The 17,347-nt window shown below is 38.9% G+C and overlaps 1 protein-coding gene across 12 annotated transcripts in view; it reads right to left on the bottom strand.

Moving 5' to 3' along the window:
- The window catches only part of LOC135202253 (uncharacterized), a 1,045,919-nt gene that overhangs the window by 226,529 nt on the left and 802,043 nt on the right, over positions 1-17,347 (bottom strand). For 8 of the 12 annotated variants that reach the window (XM_064231542.1, XM_064231547.1, XM_064231544.1 and 5 more), the window contains one exon: positions 7,205-7,336. In XM_064231542.1, the coding sequence (XP_064087612.1) occupies positions 7,205-7,336 (132 nt within the window). Of the gene's footprint in view, positions 1-7,204; positions 7,337-15,004; positions 15,211-17,347 lie in introns of those variants that run through there. The other 4 variants (XM_064231535.1, XM_064231533.1, XM_064231537.1 and 1 more) reach the window with 1 other exon arrangement.

A 17,347-nucleotide genomic window follows, 5' to 3' on the forward strand; every position in this document is an offset into this window, starting at 1 on the left:
TAATTACAAGGTACAAATGCAAACTTTAAATTAATAATCCAGTTGCGGCCGTCCTAAATTACATGATACATCACCCGTAATAGGGACTTGTCAGTCTTTTTCGGGTCCCACTCGGCGAAAAGCGGATGATACGTAATCGATACGCTTTGCTCTGTTTTTTTTTTTCCTCCTCTCTGTATCTATTTCATTCTCACTGTATTCTAACCGTATGGGGGCCGTATAGGAGAAGGAGGTAAAGAAGTTGACGGATGGCTCGCGCGATGTCTTCCGACGTTAGCTAAGGGTTTTAAAGGCACCGCCTGGAATTAGGAGACACGAATACCCGGGAATTAATCTGCGAGAGGGAGGGAAGAATTCTTACTTTTCCTTTGTCATTATCATTGTGCGCGCGCTTTTTCTTTTTTTTCTAAACAAAAGCTGTTGATACCACTGTTTAATATCAACGTAGGGATTATGTTTTTTTGCTTGTTTTTAATCTTTTTCTCTCTCTCTCTCTTTGCTTATCATGGAATTATAGAGTTGGTCGTCAAACCGTACGAAATCAATAAACGTAATTAGCCAGAGCTGCTCTTATTGTAAATTCACGTAAAACTATATTATTTCACAATAAGTCTTCTCATACCTTATTTGCCTGTCACGGGAAACGTTAAATTATCTATAATACTCAGGATTTTGTTTCCCAGTCTAGAACGTACTACAGTCACAAAATTACACAGCCACGTCACGGGTAACTGACAGAATTTGAACTCCGTGCTTCCAGAATCTTATGCTTATCTACGTGCTTCCAGAACTTTCTTCTGTCTCCATTCTCCATTTTTCCAGAACTTTTTTCTTTCTACGTGTTCCCAGAACTTAAAAGGTCCCATGTTTCCAAACGCTTATGCTTCCTTCAGAATTACCAGAGATGTATGCCTCTCTCTGTGTCTGCAGACATTAAGAAATATATGCCTCTTAATATGTCTGCAAGCATTAAGAAATGTATGCCTCTTAATATGTCTGCAAGCATTAAGAAATGTATGCCTCTTAATATGTCTGCAAGCATTAAGAAATGTATGCCTCTCTGTGTGTCTGCAGACATTAAGAAAAGTATACCTTGCTATGAGTCTGCAGACATAAGAAATGTATGCCTCTCTATGTCTGCAGACATCAAGAAATGTATACCTCTATTTATGGAGACATTAAGAAATGTATGCCTCTTAATATGTCTGCAGACATAAAGAAATGTATGCTCAATAATTTATGGAATGAGCATTAATTTAAATGAATTATGCCTCTTAATATGTCTGCAGACATAAAGAAATGTATGCCTCTATTTATGGAGACATTAAGAAATGTATGCCATCTCAGTAATGGTCTGCAGACCATAGAAATGTGCCTGGCTTATTTATGAGACATTCCTAGGTACCGCTAATACTTCATCTCCTACAAATTTTAACTTAGTATCTTCACAAATAAAGAAATTTTAGCAGGTTGCATTTCCAAAATCTTGATGGCTTATAACTCGATTTTATTTTATTTTTTGTGGCGAGAGGCTCTTCTAATACTGAACACCTTATGTACTGTCTCGTCTTAAATCTCGGAAAACAGTGGATGTGGAATGCTGGGAAGGTCTTGGTATATTTATTTGTTTTAGGATGAAAACGCCTGACGTGACTAGTTTTGCTTTTTAACATTTCATGTACCTATAAGAACCCGCGAATATGTGACTACTAGCATGATTGAATTCGAATCTATGTCTGTTAATTTACAGTGTCTATATATCTTATATTTTAGGTATTTGCCCCTTTAAAGTGCTCTCTTATTTTATATATATTATATAATATAATTATATTATATATATAGATATTAAGAGAGATATATAAATTATTAAATACCAATATATACCTTAACGTTACACACACACACACACACACACATATATATATATATATATATATATATATATATATCTATATATATATATATATATATATATATATATATATATAAATATAACATTCCCTTCAAAGCCGGGCTGCTATTGGCGTCAAGGCCACCTCTGATAAGTAATATTTGAATCGAGAATGTTAACTCTCTCTCTCTCTCTCTCTCTCTCTCTCTCTCTCTCTCTCTCTCTCTCTCTCTCTAAACCTCTCAAGTCACATGTCTGATAAGTAAATGAACAAAAGGACAGATACACAGACCTACAGCAGCAAAACTGACATTGGATCCTCTCTCTTTCTCTCTCTCTCTCTCTCTCTCTCTCTCTTCTCTCTCCCTTCCTCTCCACTTCATTTGTGGCATCCGCGGGAACAGACGAGGCCGCTGTTATGTGAGCGAAGCCGTACGTGCACCGGAAATAAAAAGCGAAATTGTTATGCGCGCAATTTGCGAGTTTTTGATTTGGCAGCCGAATTTCATTTTACACTGGTAAAAAAAAAAAAAAAAAATAAAAAAAAAAAAAAATCTAACTACATAATATCATACGGTTCGTTTTTTCCCTCCGAGCGTGAATTTACTTTATGCAACAAGGTCTGCTGCTTCTCGCCTCTCGGGCTCGGTCCGCGTTGTTTTTGACGTTTTGATTCTTGCAATGAACTCCTATAAAGACTCTTGTTAAGTGTCCACGACGATGCTTGGCCTGGTGAAATACACACACACACACACCACACACACACACACACACACACACACACACACATATATATATATATATATATATATATATATATATATATATATATATATATAATATATATATTGTAAATAAATTCTTCTATTAAAACAGGACGCGTCTCAAGTACAAAAGGCCCATTAAAACACTCTGGTTTAATAAAGTTAGGGATTATATTTCGGTGGACTAACTTCCAACCTTATCACTTGACATATATATATATATATATATATATATATATATATATATATATATACATAAATACTGCGGATAATAATATTTCATTCAAACTCAGTCGTCATTCGGTGAAAGTATACATCATATCCAAGTGGGTTTACTAATTCTCATTACCAAAATAAAAACTAAGTTCATGACTATTTTACGATCAATTCATCAACAATCCGGTTACCCTCAAATCATTATGTGCTTCGAATAAGAGATATCTATAACGACTGCAAAATCGTATATTTACATCTTGCAGCGTGTTCAAAATCGTTTAGTATTTGTACGTATACTTACAGTGTACGTTTTAATATTCATAATTTGAATTTACATATAAGCCTTAGACGGAAGAGCTATCGTTAACTACTTTCCGGTAATAATAATAATTTTCAGGTATGCCGCATTATGCAAATAATGCATAATGATGATGCATGCAAGACTGTCTACTTATTCAAAATGCCAAATGCCGAGTCTTAAGTCCTATTTACGACCAGTAATGAGAACGAATTTCAGCTTGCATGTCGATGATAATTACGAAGTTGACTGTATTATCAGTGGTCATCATAACTTCACTCCAGACTCATTACAGAGGGAAGAGATACGACGCGAGATCCTCAGTGCCTCACATGGGTTCCCAGTGGCTCCCACGGGCTACCAAAGTATTCCCAGAGAGTATTGAGGATTCCTAGAGCTCTCAGGAGCTCCTCAAGACTCACAGAGGATTTTAAAGGTCACCCATATGTTATCTGAGACTCCCAAGGATTCAAACAACTCCAATGGCTCCAAAAGTAGTTCCCTGGGGTTTCCAAGTGGCTCCCACGAGCTACCCAAGTATTCCCAGAGTGTACTGAGGATTCCAAGAGCTCCTCAAGACTCCCAGAGGATTTTAAAGGTCACCCATATGCTATCTGAGACTCCCAAGGCCTCAAACGACTCCCATGGCTTCAAGAGTTCCCTGAGGTTTCCAAGTGGCTCCCACGGGTTACCCAAACATTCCCAGAGAGTACCGAGGATTCTAAGAGCTCCCAAGAGCTCCTCAAGACTCCCAGAGGATTTTAAAGGTCACCCATATGCTATCTGAGACTCCCAACACTTCCAGCGAGTCCCATGCCTCCAAGAGTAGTTCCCTGGGGTTTCCAAGTGACTTCAAGGCGATACCATTAAATCCCCGAGGCTTAGTGAAAAGACAAACGAAGATCAGAATGCCAAATCATCTCTCCTCAGCTTGATCTCCTCGATATATAATTGAATGATAATTATATTCTCTGTCTGTCTGTCTGTGCGTCCATTAATGTTGTGGTTGTGGTTTACCTGCATGTTCCTCTTTATCTTCACTTTAATCCTGAGCACAACCACAAAATATAGGAATAAAATTCTACGTGCAAAATGTAAGGAAAGTAAGAATGCTACAAAATGTACAGTCATTCTCTCTCTCTCTCTCTCTGGCTCTCTTTCTCGGCTCTCTCTGCTCTTTATGGCTGCGTGCCCCTAGGCCATAACCATTCATGACAATTTTTCGCGTCCTTCATCTTGCCCCTGGAGGAGGAGGAGGAGGAGGAGGAGGAGGACCTCACCTCAGGTAAAAGGACATGATGGGCCTGCATATACCCCCTGGAAGCCCCAGAAGCGTGGCGCTCGGAGGAGTCGCCTCTTATGAGAGGATAATCACAGACTGCGCCAGAGATATGATGGTTGTCTGGCGGAGGTAAAAAAATAGATGGAGAGAAAGACAAAAAGAACCATAAAAAAAAAGAACCACGTATTATCACGAGAGAGCCTTTGGCACCCTCTCTCTCTCTCTCTCTCTCTTCATTATCATCATCCTAATCTATAATTTCTGTTGCATTAAAATCACAACATATTTCTTTTTTATCTCTCTTTTTCTTTCGGCAGTCTGTATTGTCCCTATCACTGTTCTTGTCTCAATTGTTTAATTGTTTACGTTTTCTTTTGCATTTTTCTAAACGAGTCTTCTCTTTAACCCGGGTATCAATCTACCTAACTCATCACACACTCACCTACCCCTCCCCCACTCCCCCCCCCTCCCCCACTCTCTCTCTCTCTCTCTCTTTCCTCATAATCATCATCCTATAATCTATATTTTCTGAACCATGCAAATCGCTACATGTCTCGTTTTTTTCATTCGGTAATCAATGTTATTCCTTCCATTGGTCTTCAATTACGTCTCAATTATCTATATTTTCTTAAGCATTTTCATACAAAAGTCTCCTCTTTAACCCGTGTCTCAGTCTACTTAAGATGATGAGAAAATCTCTCTCTCTCTCTCTCTCTCTCTCTCTCTCTCTCTCTCTCTCTCTCTCTCTCTCTCGTTTAATCCTAGTTTTCAAACCTAGCTGTCTCATCTTCGAACATATTTTTGGGGAATTTCGAAATATCTTCATCAGTAGTGATTTTCGGAAAGGATTTTCACCAGTCGAGCAATAAATATACTAAATGATTATAAATATAAATATAAATAAATATACTTGCGTGCAAATTTGCCAGAGGCATGACGGAAAACGAACACTAAAATAAGCCATAAAAAAAAAAGGCCAAGGCCTCTACTTCGTTCAATACTGACGTTTATCGGTGATATTTCTTTCGGATACGTCAACTATTTAAAATCACGTCTTTGCATAAGCAAGAACTTATATATATATATATATATATATATATATATATATATATATATATATATATATAATATATTTGAACAATACTTGTACTCTAAATAGTTTATGTCAGTTCCCCTTTAAAGGCAGAGGGTCAATGGCATCACGCAGATCTGTGCATTTTGCAAATTTTATGCAGTGAAAAATACGTGAAAAAAAAAGATATAAGCTAATACAAGGTAAATGGATTTGTTAGTCTGTATTTACCTGATAATCAACTATTAACTTCAATAACTATATTCCCTTATAAGTGTATAGCTTAGTTTCTCTCTCTCTCTCTCTCTCTCTCTCTCTCTCTCTCTCTTCTCATCTCGAGGATGGTTGACAAAAGCTGAAGAAAATCAATGTTCGTGAAAAATCAGAAACGTGAAAATAACAACACGATTAAATATATAAATAAACTTACACATGCTCGCGAGGACTAAGCCAAAGACACATACACACACAAACGCACAGACAAACACATACAACCACGAAGAAGCGCCTCAGAGGCTTGGTCGGTATGGTGTTGGCGTACCACCTCGGTGGTCGCGAGTTCGATTCTCGAGCATTCCAATGAGGTGTGAGAGATGTGTATTTCTGGTGATAGAAGTTCACTCTCGGCGTGGTTCGGAAGTCACGAAAAGCCGTTGGTTCTGTTGCTGAATAACCACTGGTTACATGCAACGCAAAAACACCATACAAACAAACAAAGCAACCACGAAGACACATAAACAAGCACCAAAGCCACATGCACACGCAAGCACCGAGTCATAAACGCAAACATACAAACAAATACCAAACAACACGCACGCACACGCAAGCACCCGGCCACGAACATACTACTATTGTATACAAGCAAGAAGCGCCCAGCCAAACGCGCGCAAAGACGTGTGCCCCAACACGAACCACGAGATCAAAACACAGTTACAGCGAAGAAAAAAAAATAATAACAATAATGAGGAGCAGAACTGCACCGTCGTCGTCACAAGTCACCAAAATAGCTGCAACAGCAGTAAAAAAGGCCCCGAAATAGCGAGGGAGGCAACAGCCGAGATGAGAAATAGTGAAACTAAGTCATTTCCACCGATCCGTAATGACCCTACAGAGACCTTCTAATAAATTAAGGTCAGAAGGCTCTCCTGGCCCAAGGTCTCATTGAGCAGCAGCAGCAGCAGCAGCAACGCCGCTGTCTAGACCAAGCCCTGGAGGCAGATGACGAAGGTGGGACAGCGGCAGATTTAGAGGGGTTGGAACGAGAGGGGGGGAGTGAATGATAGGTAGAACTAGGGAGAGGGATGGTAAGGAAAGCGAGAGAGGTTAGGGGGGGGGGGAGATGTGGGGAGGAGGAATGGGGTTGGCATTAGGGTATCAAATAGGGGGGGGGGGGGAGGATAGGGTTGGCATTAGGGTATAAAATGGGGGGGGGTGTCGAGGGAGGAATGGGGGTTGAGATTAGGGTAGAAGAACAGGGAGAGAGAATAATGCAGCTCAGAGGGTATAATCAATTATCGGCAATTGCACGAGAGAGAGAGAGAGAGAGAGAGAGAGAGAGAGGTCAAATGGGTATTTATGTATTACAGGACACTAATGACGTCGAAAGTTGAAAAACATGTTTTTTCCCCCAGAGAGCGTTTTTTTTAAATATTTTTTTTTAATAAACGTAACATTCTATTACCTGCAACTCCTTAATTCGTGTTTGCGGCCGCCCTTCGGCGAAGTATGTAGGTCAGGATACCCACGCCCGTGACGGGGCAGGTTAGGCGGCGCAGGTCCTGCTGTCTGTCCGTTAGGTGGAGTCAGGCGTGACCTGTAACAGGTTGAATTTGGTTAACATCGATGAAAGGTGCGCGGATACAGGTGTCAGTGAAATGGAAGCTTGATTAGATATTTAGAAATACAGTAAATCAGCTTCAAGTACTCTCTCTCTCTCTCTCTCTCTCGTCTCTTCTCTCTCTCTCTCTCTCTCTCTCTCTCTATATATATATTAATATATATATATATATCTATATCCTATATATATATATATTATATATAGGTATTCACACCACACCCAACACACACACACATATATATATATATATATATATATATGGAGAATCTGCTGGTCATTTTACAAGATATATGTGAAATTGCAATGGCCACAATGCCCTCTTAACTTCTCAAATTCTTTTCTTTTTTATTTATTTATCTATTTTTCACACATATAATGTATATATATATATATATATATATATATATATATATATATATCTATATATATATAGTATATATATATGTATATGTATGTACGTAATTATATATAATATAGTTAATCAACGGAGAGGAAACAGCACCTGGATGTCTTTTCGCACAGCAGAATTTAATCCAAAATTGTGGAAAGTCATGGTACAAAGGCCTCATCTCAGACCATAGTTTAACAACGTAATTATGTTCTGTAGTTACCTGGCTTACCGATCAAGCCCGGTAAATTAATCACAGTCATTTGGTTGGTAAATGCTCCCTCTCTACAAATGGCCGGCATCAAGGCGCGATCTAATCATGACTAAGGCTTGGGTAAGTGAAGAGTGAATACCAGCGATAAACCTAGACAGAGCAACACCAATAAAAAGCAACAAACCAGTGAGTCTCAAACTGGGTGCCGTGGGCCCCTGGAGTGCCACATGAACAAAATGAGGATACTGAGCTACTTTCGTATTAAAAGGTTAATGGAAGTTCAAACACCGGGCGGGTCCCGCCCCCTTTGGGGGAGGGGTGGCAGAACCCCCAACCTACAGTAACCACCTAACAGCAATTATGGGCGCTGGATACAAGTGGTTCCCACATCTGCGTTGGGTAAGAGCATCATCGACATTGTGTATGTCATCTGTTCAGCACATGACAGGCATTGGGATTTCCTTGAGAGAGCGGAGAGAGAGAGAGAGAGCGAGAGACCTTAAAGACCTTACAGACCTTACACTGTTCTTGTTGGGTTGCCCCAGGTCCCTCAGTGTGCAGGCACCTCTAATGTCTACCAGAGAGTTGCTAGTACATCTTCCGGTATATTTTGCATCTTCCAATCTTGGATGGTCTGGGATGCAGTTTAGATATTTGTCGAGCTTATTCTTAAACATCTACGCTCACTCCTGATATATTCCTCAGATGAGCTGGCAACGCATTGAATAGACGCTGCATTATCGATGCTGGTGCGTAGTGGATTAATGTCCTGTGTGCTTTCTTATTTTTCCTGGTATAGATTTTGGGCACTATTAATCTACCTCTGCTTTGCTCTTTCTGATATTTTTAGTTCCATGAGAGAGAGAGAGAGAGAGAGACCTTGTTCCTAGTCCTTCTATTGATTACCTGGGTTGGATTCGAGTATATGAGCAAAAAAAAAAAAAAAAATTACACACGTACGTAATACTGATACATACGTACACACACATTACACACGTATACACACTCATGCTGTTTACACACGCATATGATTCCACGTCTCCGTCTCCCTTCAACCCCCCCCCCCCCCACCCCTCCATCCCTGTCCAATTCTGTCTAGATGTCCATCTCCACTCATCTGATATGCAAAAGCAGCGATTACCCAGAGTTTCGGGATGTTTATGACCTAGGAAATCACCTGTGGTTCTCGGATACACACATCTGAGAGAGAGAGAGAGAGAGAGAGAGAGAGAGAGAGAGAGAGAGAGAGAGAGAGAGAGAGAGGTTAATGGGAGGGGAGAGATAGATACGGAATCATATACTATTATGTTAATATATTCATGACTTGACAATGATAACCATATTTTCGAAAGAGAGAGAAGAGAGATAGAGAGAGAGAGAGAGAAATGGATTTACATATTTTCGGAAAACGTTTCACTTATTTCTTGCGATGGACATCTGTGCGCCTTGTTAGAAAAGAGCTGGTTATTAGGGGCACTCCTAAAATGCGATTTATTGCTCCGTTAATTGAAGACCTGAACTCACATAGGGACGAATTTGCAAAACTGAATATGGTTCGAGGGGGAGTGGGACTAGTAGGCAGGCAATACCTGGGCGCTGCTGGCTTGATCATTTATATGCACACTGACACACGCAATACAAACACACACATTATATACATACATACATATATATATATATATATATATATATATATATATATATATATATATGTATGTATGTATATATAACTGTTTAGGTTTTTAACAAGTGGGCTTTTTTTGAAATGAGGCCGTTGGTCCATGCCTTCCTCAACCCTGATTGCGGCCCCGTCGCAGTCAAATGACTACCAGGTACAATCAAGACTACGCAGCTCACTGGGTTTGACATGAAGTCCCTTATAAGAGGGAGAACTTGCCTCTTGGTAAGGTGTTCACATCATGGTCACTTGCTCACGACGGCCCTGCTCCCATTAAATACAAATTAAATAAGGAAATGGTACAAGTTTCGAAATGCCGAGTTGTAACTTATAAGTAAGAGAGGGCTTAAACCAAGTGGAAAGGTGTATCTGAATGTGTCTGTGTGTGCTCCTAGCCGGGTAGAGAACAATTGAATTGAAAACAGAATTCAGGCCAAAGGCCATGCACTTGGACCTATGAAGACATTCAGCGCTGAAACGGAATCGACAGTTGAAAGGTTTGAAAGGTGTAACAGGAGGAAAAAAACCTCTACAGTTGCGCAATGAAACAATAGTTAGGAGAGGGTAGAAAGTTAGATAGAAGAAAGAAAATATGAAAGGAGGTACAGTAAAAGGAATGAAAGAGGTTGCAGCTTGGGACAGAAGGGACGCTGCAAAGAACCTTAAATAATGCCTACAGTGCACCGAAGGAAATGCCCTGATGGCACTGGCCCGCTACGGGGAGGGTAATCATGAGGACGAAGAAGATCGATAAACAGATGGAATTATCAATCAGAAGAATGGCGCTGTGACTGTCGATAGTTTAATGGGCCTTCTGTGTAAGGATATGAAGCCGATGATGCTGTGGAAATTTGATTTTTTATTTATTTATTTTTCTTACACAGGATGTTCATTATTGATTCAGCAGTTAAAAGATAAACAGGGCACAGACTCGTATTTTTCTCACTTAAGCCAACTATCTTGGGAAACGAGAATAAGACTTTCCATCTATGCATACACACACACACACACTCACACACACACACACACGCCCTGCAAAAGTCGGTTCGTTAAAAAGAAGTTCTTGCGCTAACTGTCATCTGGACCCATATACGGTCAAAGAGACGCTAAATGACGTCATTCGTTATTTCTTCTTATCTCGGTATAATTTTTTCCGACCCTTGTGGAGCTTCTTCTTTCGATTGCATTAGCATGCATTGGGCTTCGAACGAATGCATTTCCTGCATCCTGCTTATGACGCCTAATCTGTTCTTACTCCCTGATTTTACTTGTATTTATGCGTGCGAAAATGAGGTTCATCTCACTTCATCCTGGCCAGATCTGACACAATGACTTAAGGTCCAGGAACTTGGAAACCCAACTAGGCATTCGATGGTTAACCTTTGTTTGGAGTCATGCACTGAATTTGCACTACTGACCTGCACAGCTGTCTTGTAGACAAATAGATATTCTGACGCCATCAAGTTAAAAGTGCGGTGCAATCCTAAAAGAGGTTATGGAAACTCCGTATTGTTCTCGTCAATCATCATGTCCCTGTTATCTCTAACCCACGCAATTTAAACGGTTTCGGAGTCGCCCACAGATTTCGTGGTTGTAGACCAATGCTGATGGGTCAGAGTCTTGGTGTCAGAGACCTTGCACAGGGCCTCCTCCTACTCCTTGTTACACCTTGCCTCGATCGTGTAAGCCTAAAGGGCTTGTGGTGGCATGGACAGTTATTCTACAATCTATACCAACCGGTAGTTGTAGTACCTTGGTTTGTACTAGTACCTGCAGTTGCTCAGTAACTGGTGCTACCTCAGACTTCATTTCCCACTTCCGATATCGTTGTTCTCCATATTCACGCACATGGAACTTCTAAGACTATAATATCACATCATATAAAATACAGATAGTATGATGGAACTTCTAAGACTAATATCATATCGTATAAAATACAGATAGTATGCAATAAGAGCTTTAGAAGCAACAGGCTTTGCTATAAATGTTTTCATTCCCAAACCAAACTAGACGTATGATAAACTCGATACTCTCTCTTTCTTCCTCTATTCTCAATTTTCGACGACGAAAGGCTGTAACAAATATTGTCACAGCCTATTCGTCGTCGTACATTAAGGAGAGAGAGAGAGAGAGAGAGAGAGAGAGAGAGAGAGAGAGAGAGAGGCTACTAAGACTAAATGAAATGACCACTTAATGGTACATAAACCTACAACACTCCAACCTTCCAACGAATAGGATCATAACGACTCGAGCGGGCAATATATTCAATATTCATGAACACCTGAAGGTAGTTGTTACCCCATACGGCCGAGACCGCCAAATATACCCTTGGCTTCCAAATTCGTAGTCAAGATGAAACTTCAGCACCAAACGACACTATTAAAGCTTACCTGTCAACCCACATATCCCACTGCAAGTAAAGAACCACTTTTCATGGTCTTTGAGTTTTACTTTCGCCTTGATAATCTATACCGTGTTTTTCCCGGAAGGAAAATCCAAATCCGCAATGAAGCATTTTATTTACCCCATGTCGCATCTGCTAGTGTCGTAAGCAAAAACATTCAGATAACATATATTCGACAAACGCAGTGCATAACATAAGTATGCATGAAATTTCTCGTAGCTATGTTCCAAACTGGCTCATATATACATAAAAATTATATCATTGATAAAGTTTATTCAATGCTATTGGAACTGGTCATATTCTAAGATCCAATGCCAACCTAAGGGTAACCATCGTTCTCAGAGTAAATATCAATTCGAAATAAATACGGTTCAGTACTGGGATCTTTTGTAGATAGTGACCACAAGGGTTTTAACCCGGTATATATCCACCTTTGCTGCGTGTTCAATACAAGCCCAACATTATGATCATGCTGCATTGACAGCCAATTTTCTCAGCAGGCTTCAAAGACTGGTAAATGATCATTGCAACATTTACCAAGGACAATGTGAATTATAAGTAGAAATACAAATATTAATTCTGTCTGCTGTCGTTTATATACACTTGAGCAATAAACTTGATCAATTTACCAATGTTATGTGCCTTTCTTAAAAACATAAATTTAGTTTTACTCTCTAGAGGCAGAACTAACTATCGTTCTTTATTCATGGGTCAAACTGACAGGCAGTAAACTTTGACAATTGTATGCTCAAATAATTGTAATCTCAAATGGTGTCATTCCAAATAAGCTTCATCCACAGGCATAATAATATTATTAACTGCCTGATACCTAACAGCCAACATTCAATAGTCTGTACAGTCATTTTGTAGGTTTTAAAAATTTACTGTACCTGACACTTCTAGTTACCTCTTATTAGACTAAATCTCCTTTGGTAGCCACATTGATACCTCTTAACATATTCTGGACTTTAGTCTGTTGCAGAAACTTAAGCTTATGCATAACAGGAGGTGTTTGAAAATGTACTTTGGCAGAAAATGCTTGCTGCACTTGTGTGATCCATTGTTTGTCTCTATCCCTTCTGCACTTTCTAATCTAAGGAAGGTAGCGGTCTCACTCTTAGTTCTTGTCAGGAAAACTTAAAACACAAAGTGGACAAACATCAGTCCTGAATTCCACATGTCACACATTAACAAAAGGGTTCCTACATTGACCTGCAGACATTTTTAAGTCATACTTTAAGCCATAAGACTACTCACAGATCTTATAAGAGAAACTTTATTTACAGTATAAAGGTAACTATAATCTGCATTAATTCATATTCATACATTGTGATTTAGGGGGAAAGTACACTGTAAGTGCTGTGCAGAACCAGATCAAGGCATTTGAACCATGACATAGAGGCTGTATTTGTACAGCTTTGGGTGCAATTATTACCAGGAGGTACATATATGAAGCTATGTAACAGGTCACAGTCATGCTGACCTATTGTAGAGTTTGGCTAGCATGCAAGAATAACTTTTGACTTTCATAGCTAGCCAAAACTTGAGCTGTGTTTCATAGTCTGTGGAGAGGGACAGATAGAAAAATAAGCATTCCTGTAGGCTACATCAGTTAGGCTATGCTAAGGTTAGGCTATGTTAGACTACATTTGGTTCTATGGTGATCAACCCTGGTAGACTAGCTAGTAGGTAAAGTTTACTTTTAAAGAACTATAATTTAGTATGAATTAAAGTAGTATCCTTTAGGGTAAAAGTTATACAGGTAAAATATTAGTAGAAGACTACCTTTAAATGTTCTGGCAGATAAAATTCTGTGGGATAGGAATCTTCTGACAGCTGAGTCCTCAGCATACTAGGTGGTTTGAGAACTTATTAACAATGTGGTAAATAATATCAAAACACTTCATAAATACTTAAAACTGCAGCAGGCCTAAGGCTAGGTCTCATGATGCATGTACATTGTCATTTCCAGTTGCTGGGAAAATCATCTAACAGTCTAAGCTAGGACAGCCTGTAAGACTAACTGAAGACTTTCATAGCTAGCCAAGACTTGAGCTGTATTACATAGTCTGAGGAGAGGGACTGATAGAAAAATTGGTAAAACTTTACAATACGAAGTTGTGTGGTCTGGCTGAGGGGCCCTAAAGGCGGGAATCAGGTCGTGCAACTATTGCAGTCTTATAAAAAAAAAATCAGCATTCCTGAAGGTTATGCGAAGTTAGGCCACCAATGCTAAATTAAGGTTAGGCTATGGTAGACTACCTTAGGTATTTGGTGATCAACCCTGGTAGATTAGCTAGTTGGCAAATCAAAGCTATAATGTAGTATGATATTGAAGTATCCTTCTGGGTAAAAATTATATGGATAAAATTGAGGAATACTACCTTTAAAAATTATATGGATACAATTGAAGAATACTGCCTTTAAGTGTTCTGGCAAATCAAATTCAATGGGACAGCTGAGTCTTCTGTGTACCAGAAGGTTTGAGAACTCATTGATGAAATGGAAAGTAATATCATAACACTTTAGTAATACTTAACACTTCAGTAGGCCTAGGGCTAAGCCCCATGAAACTATGTACATTTGTAATTCTAGTAATAGGGAAAATTGTCAAGACTTGCCCCGTGGACTTAACTGTCGTCTATATGGGGTTAATTACAGCCGACCCCCCAAAAATAACAGTCTTAATAAGCAACCTAAATACTATAGGAAACTATAATTTCTAAAGAAATACTAGACGTGGAGTTATTACCAAGACCTACTATGAATTTAATGTCAAATAGGCTTCAATAATAAGCTTCTTGCAACATTCACTATAAAAATACTCAGTACTCTAGCTCAACAAACAGGTGTAGGTGGTATGCTGCAAGTTGCCTGGGATCGAACCCAATTTTCCTTGATTGAGGTTGTTTTCAACAGTCATAATAATGATTTTCATAAATGAAAAATATGTCACTTACTTGTGAAATGTGTGAAATATGGACCCATGTCCTTTTGTGACCTTGTTTCGTTTTGTAAAACGGTTGGTGGCAACACATTGCACGCGACAGTCACTCTCTCCTTCTATATATTTATACACCAAACGAAACATTCGGATACGAGAAATAACACGATTACAATTTGCGGACCTGCTATCGTGTGACACCCCGATTCCCGAACCGATCACGGGAAGGTTGGTGTCTGAAACTTCTTCTCCAGAAGTGCAGTGTTACGAGTTCTTTCAAAGCTCCGTTGGAGGATAATAGAGAATTGGCTTATTCATATAAAAAGCGTCAGAATTACGATATCAAAACTCGATATAAGGAGAGGCAGATTCAGAGAGTAGAATGATCAACAATATAAAATAAACCGGTTGCATTTGTAGACCTATCATGTGACATTCCCAACCTACAAGGTTGGTACGCCTGAAACTTCTCCAGGAGGGCAGTGTTAAGACTACGTTGGAGGATAATACAGAATTGACCTATTGATGTAAAAAGGCGTCAAGATTACGATATTAAATCTCGATATAGGGAGAGGCAGATTCAAAGTAGAATTATCAGCATTATCAAGGAACCATTTTGGCAATCCGTTGAACTGTACACATAAGCCTAGGTTCATTAGGTCTATTGCAGGAGACGACGTTTATAAACCCATATTACTAGAAGCAACTAACACTATTTGCTTTCATTACAAAGTTCAAGAGTAGTATTCCAATTATATTCGAGGTGATTCGAAGTTATTATGCATATACAGTGCTGAAACGTTTTTGTTAAATATTAGAAATATATATTCCCTCAGCTACTGAATGAGTAAGGCTTGGTTACAAACTAGACCTATATACTTTACCACACTCGATTTCTTACATGTTTTCAAAAGAAAATTACTCTGGTGTCATTTGTTTCTTATCAACAGCTTTCGTCGTCAAAGAAGAAGCATTGCATGACTCACCCACACGTGTGTTAAAGCCTTTCAGTTGATTAACACATTAACATATCTCTTCGACAAGTCATCAATCACACATCTGAGCCGGTTGAAATATTAATCAACCGAATCCCAATGAAACATAACAGAAAAATTAATTCAAAGCGAGAAATAAATCAGTAAAAAGTATAACTGCATCTTAGTATTGGCCGGTACTGAAATATATATATATATCGGTACTACCGGTAAATGAAATACACAGTATACTTACCTTTCTCGCGCTGTCTGATTTATATATACATTTGTCTTACAAATTTATAGCATTAGTCGGCGAGTTTAGTTTCAGGTATGATTTTCATATATAAAAAATATAGGCTTATCCGGAAAGACTGAAGAACTGTGAAATGACACCCAACTCACTCGTAAGCCTAACAGTACCAAAGTACGAACCATAGTTAGTACAAAAATTTCCCTGTATTCTTAGGGAAACTGCTCACTGCGTTTATCAAAACTGCCGAGCAGTGTGACTGTCTCTGAAACCTGCCTCCCTTTTGAATCACAAGGCTATCCACGACTACAAATAGAACAGAGCTTTGCAATCTGTTCTTCTTCTAGCTGTTCACTTAGTACTAACATTATCAAAACCAGTTTCAGACCTCAACAGAAGTTCAACTTGCTTGCGCCAGTCACCAAATGCTTGGTTTTGGTTTTTAGAGTGATATGATAATGCCCTCTGATTGTATCTTGTTTTTTATCTTTGTCTTTTAGTATAAGTCCTAATTTCAATATTCGTCGTTTTCAGCACGTTTGAAAATAGCTATAAGCTTAAAAGCACTAAAATAGGCCTATTAAACTGGCGGAGAGCACCAGGACACACAGGAACTGGTATAATGCAGCTGTAAATCTTCCATTAATGCATGGAACCAGATTACTGAACGCCTGAAGCATCATCTGACTGCTGTTATCACAGGCTCCGTGGTTCGATCCCCGACCTGCCTCTTCGTACCAGTCTACTACCAAGGGGACCAGGAAACTTGATCTCTCAAGATTTCCGAGAACTGGACTGATCTCTCTCTCTCTCTCTCTCTCTCTCTCTCTCTCTCTCTCTCTCTCTCTCTCTCTCTCTCTCTCTCTCTGAATGTATGTATATATATATATATATATATATATATATATATATATATATATATATATAGTATGTATGTATATATATATATATATAGTATAGATATATATCTATATATATATATATATATATATATATATATATATATATATATGTACACGTATAATGCATAATTTACTGGTCACTTTTTGCCATTTATGTATGTAGTTGCATTAGTTATACAATGCCCTCTTAACTTCTCGAAAGTATGAATAATTCGAGAAGACAGGAAGGC

Source organism: Macrobrachium nipponense, chromosome 30 (genome assembly GCF_015104395.2).
Source record: "Macrobrachium nipponense isolate FS-2020 chromosome 30, ASM1510439v2, whole genome shotgun sequence".
Taxonomy (NCBI): Eukaryota; Metazoa; Arthropoda; class Malacostraca; order Decapoda; family Palaemonidae; genus Macrobrachium; species Macrobrachium nipponense.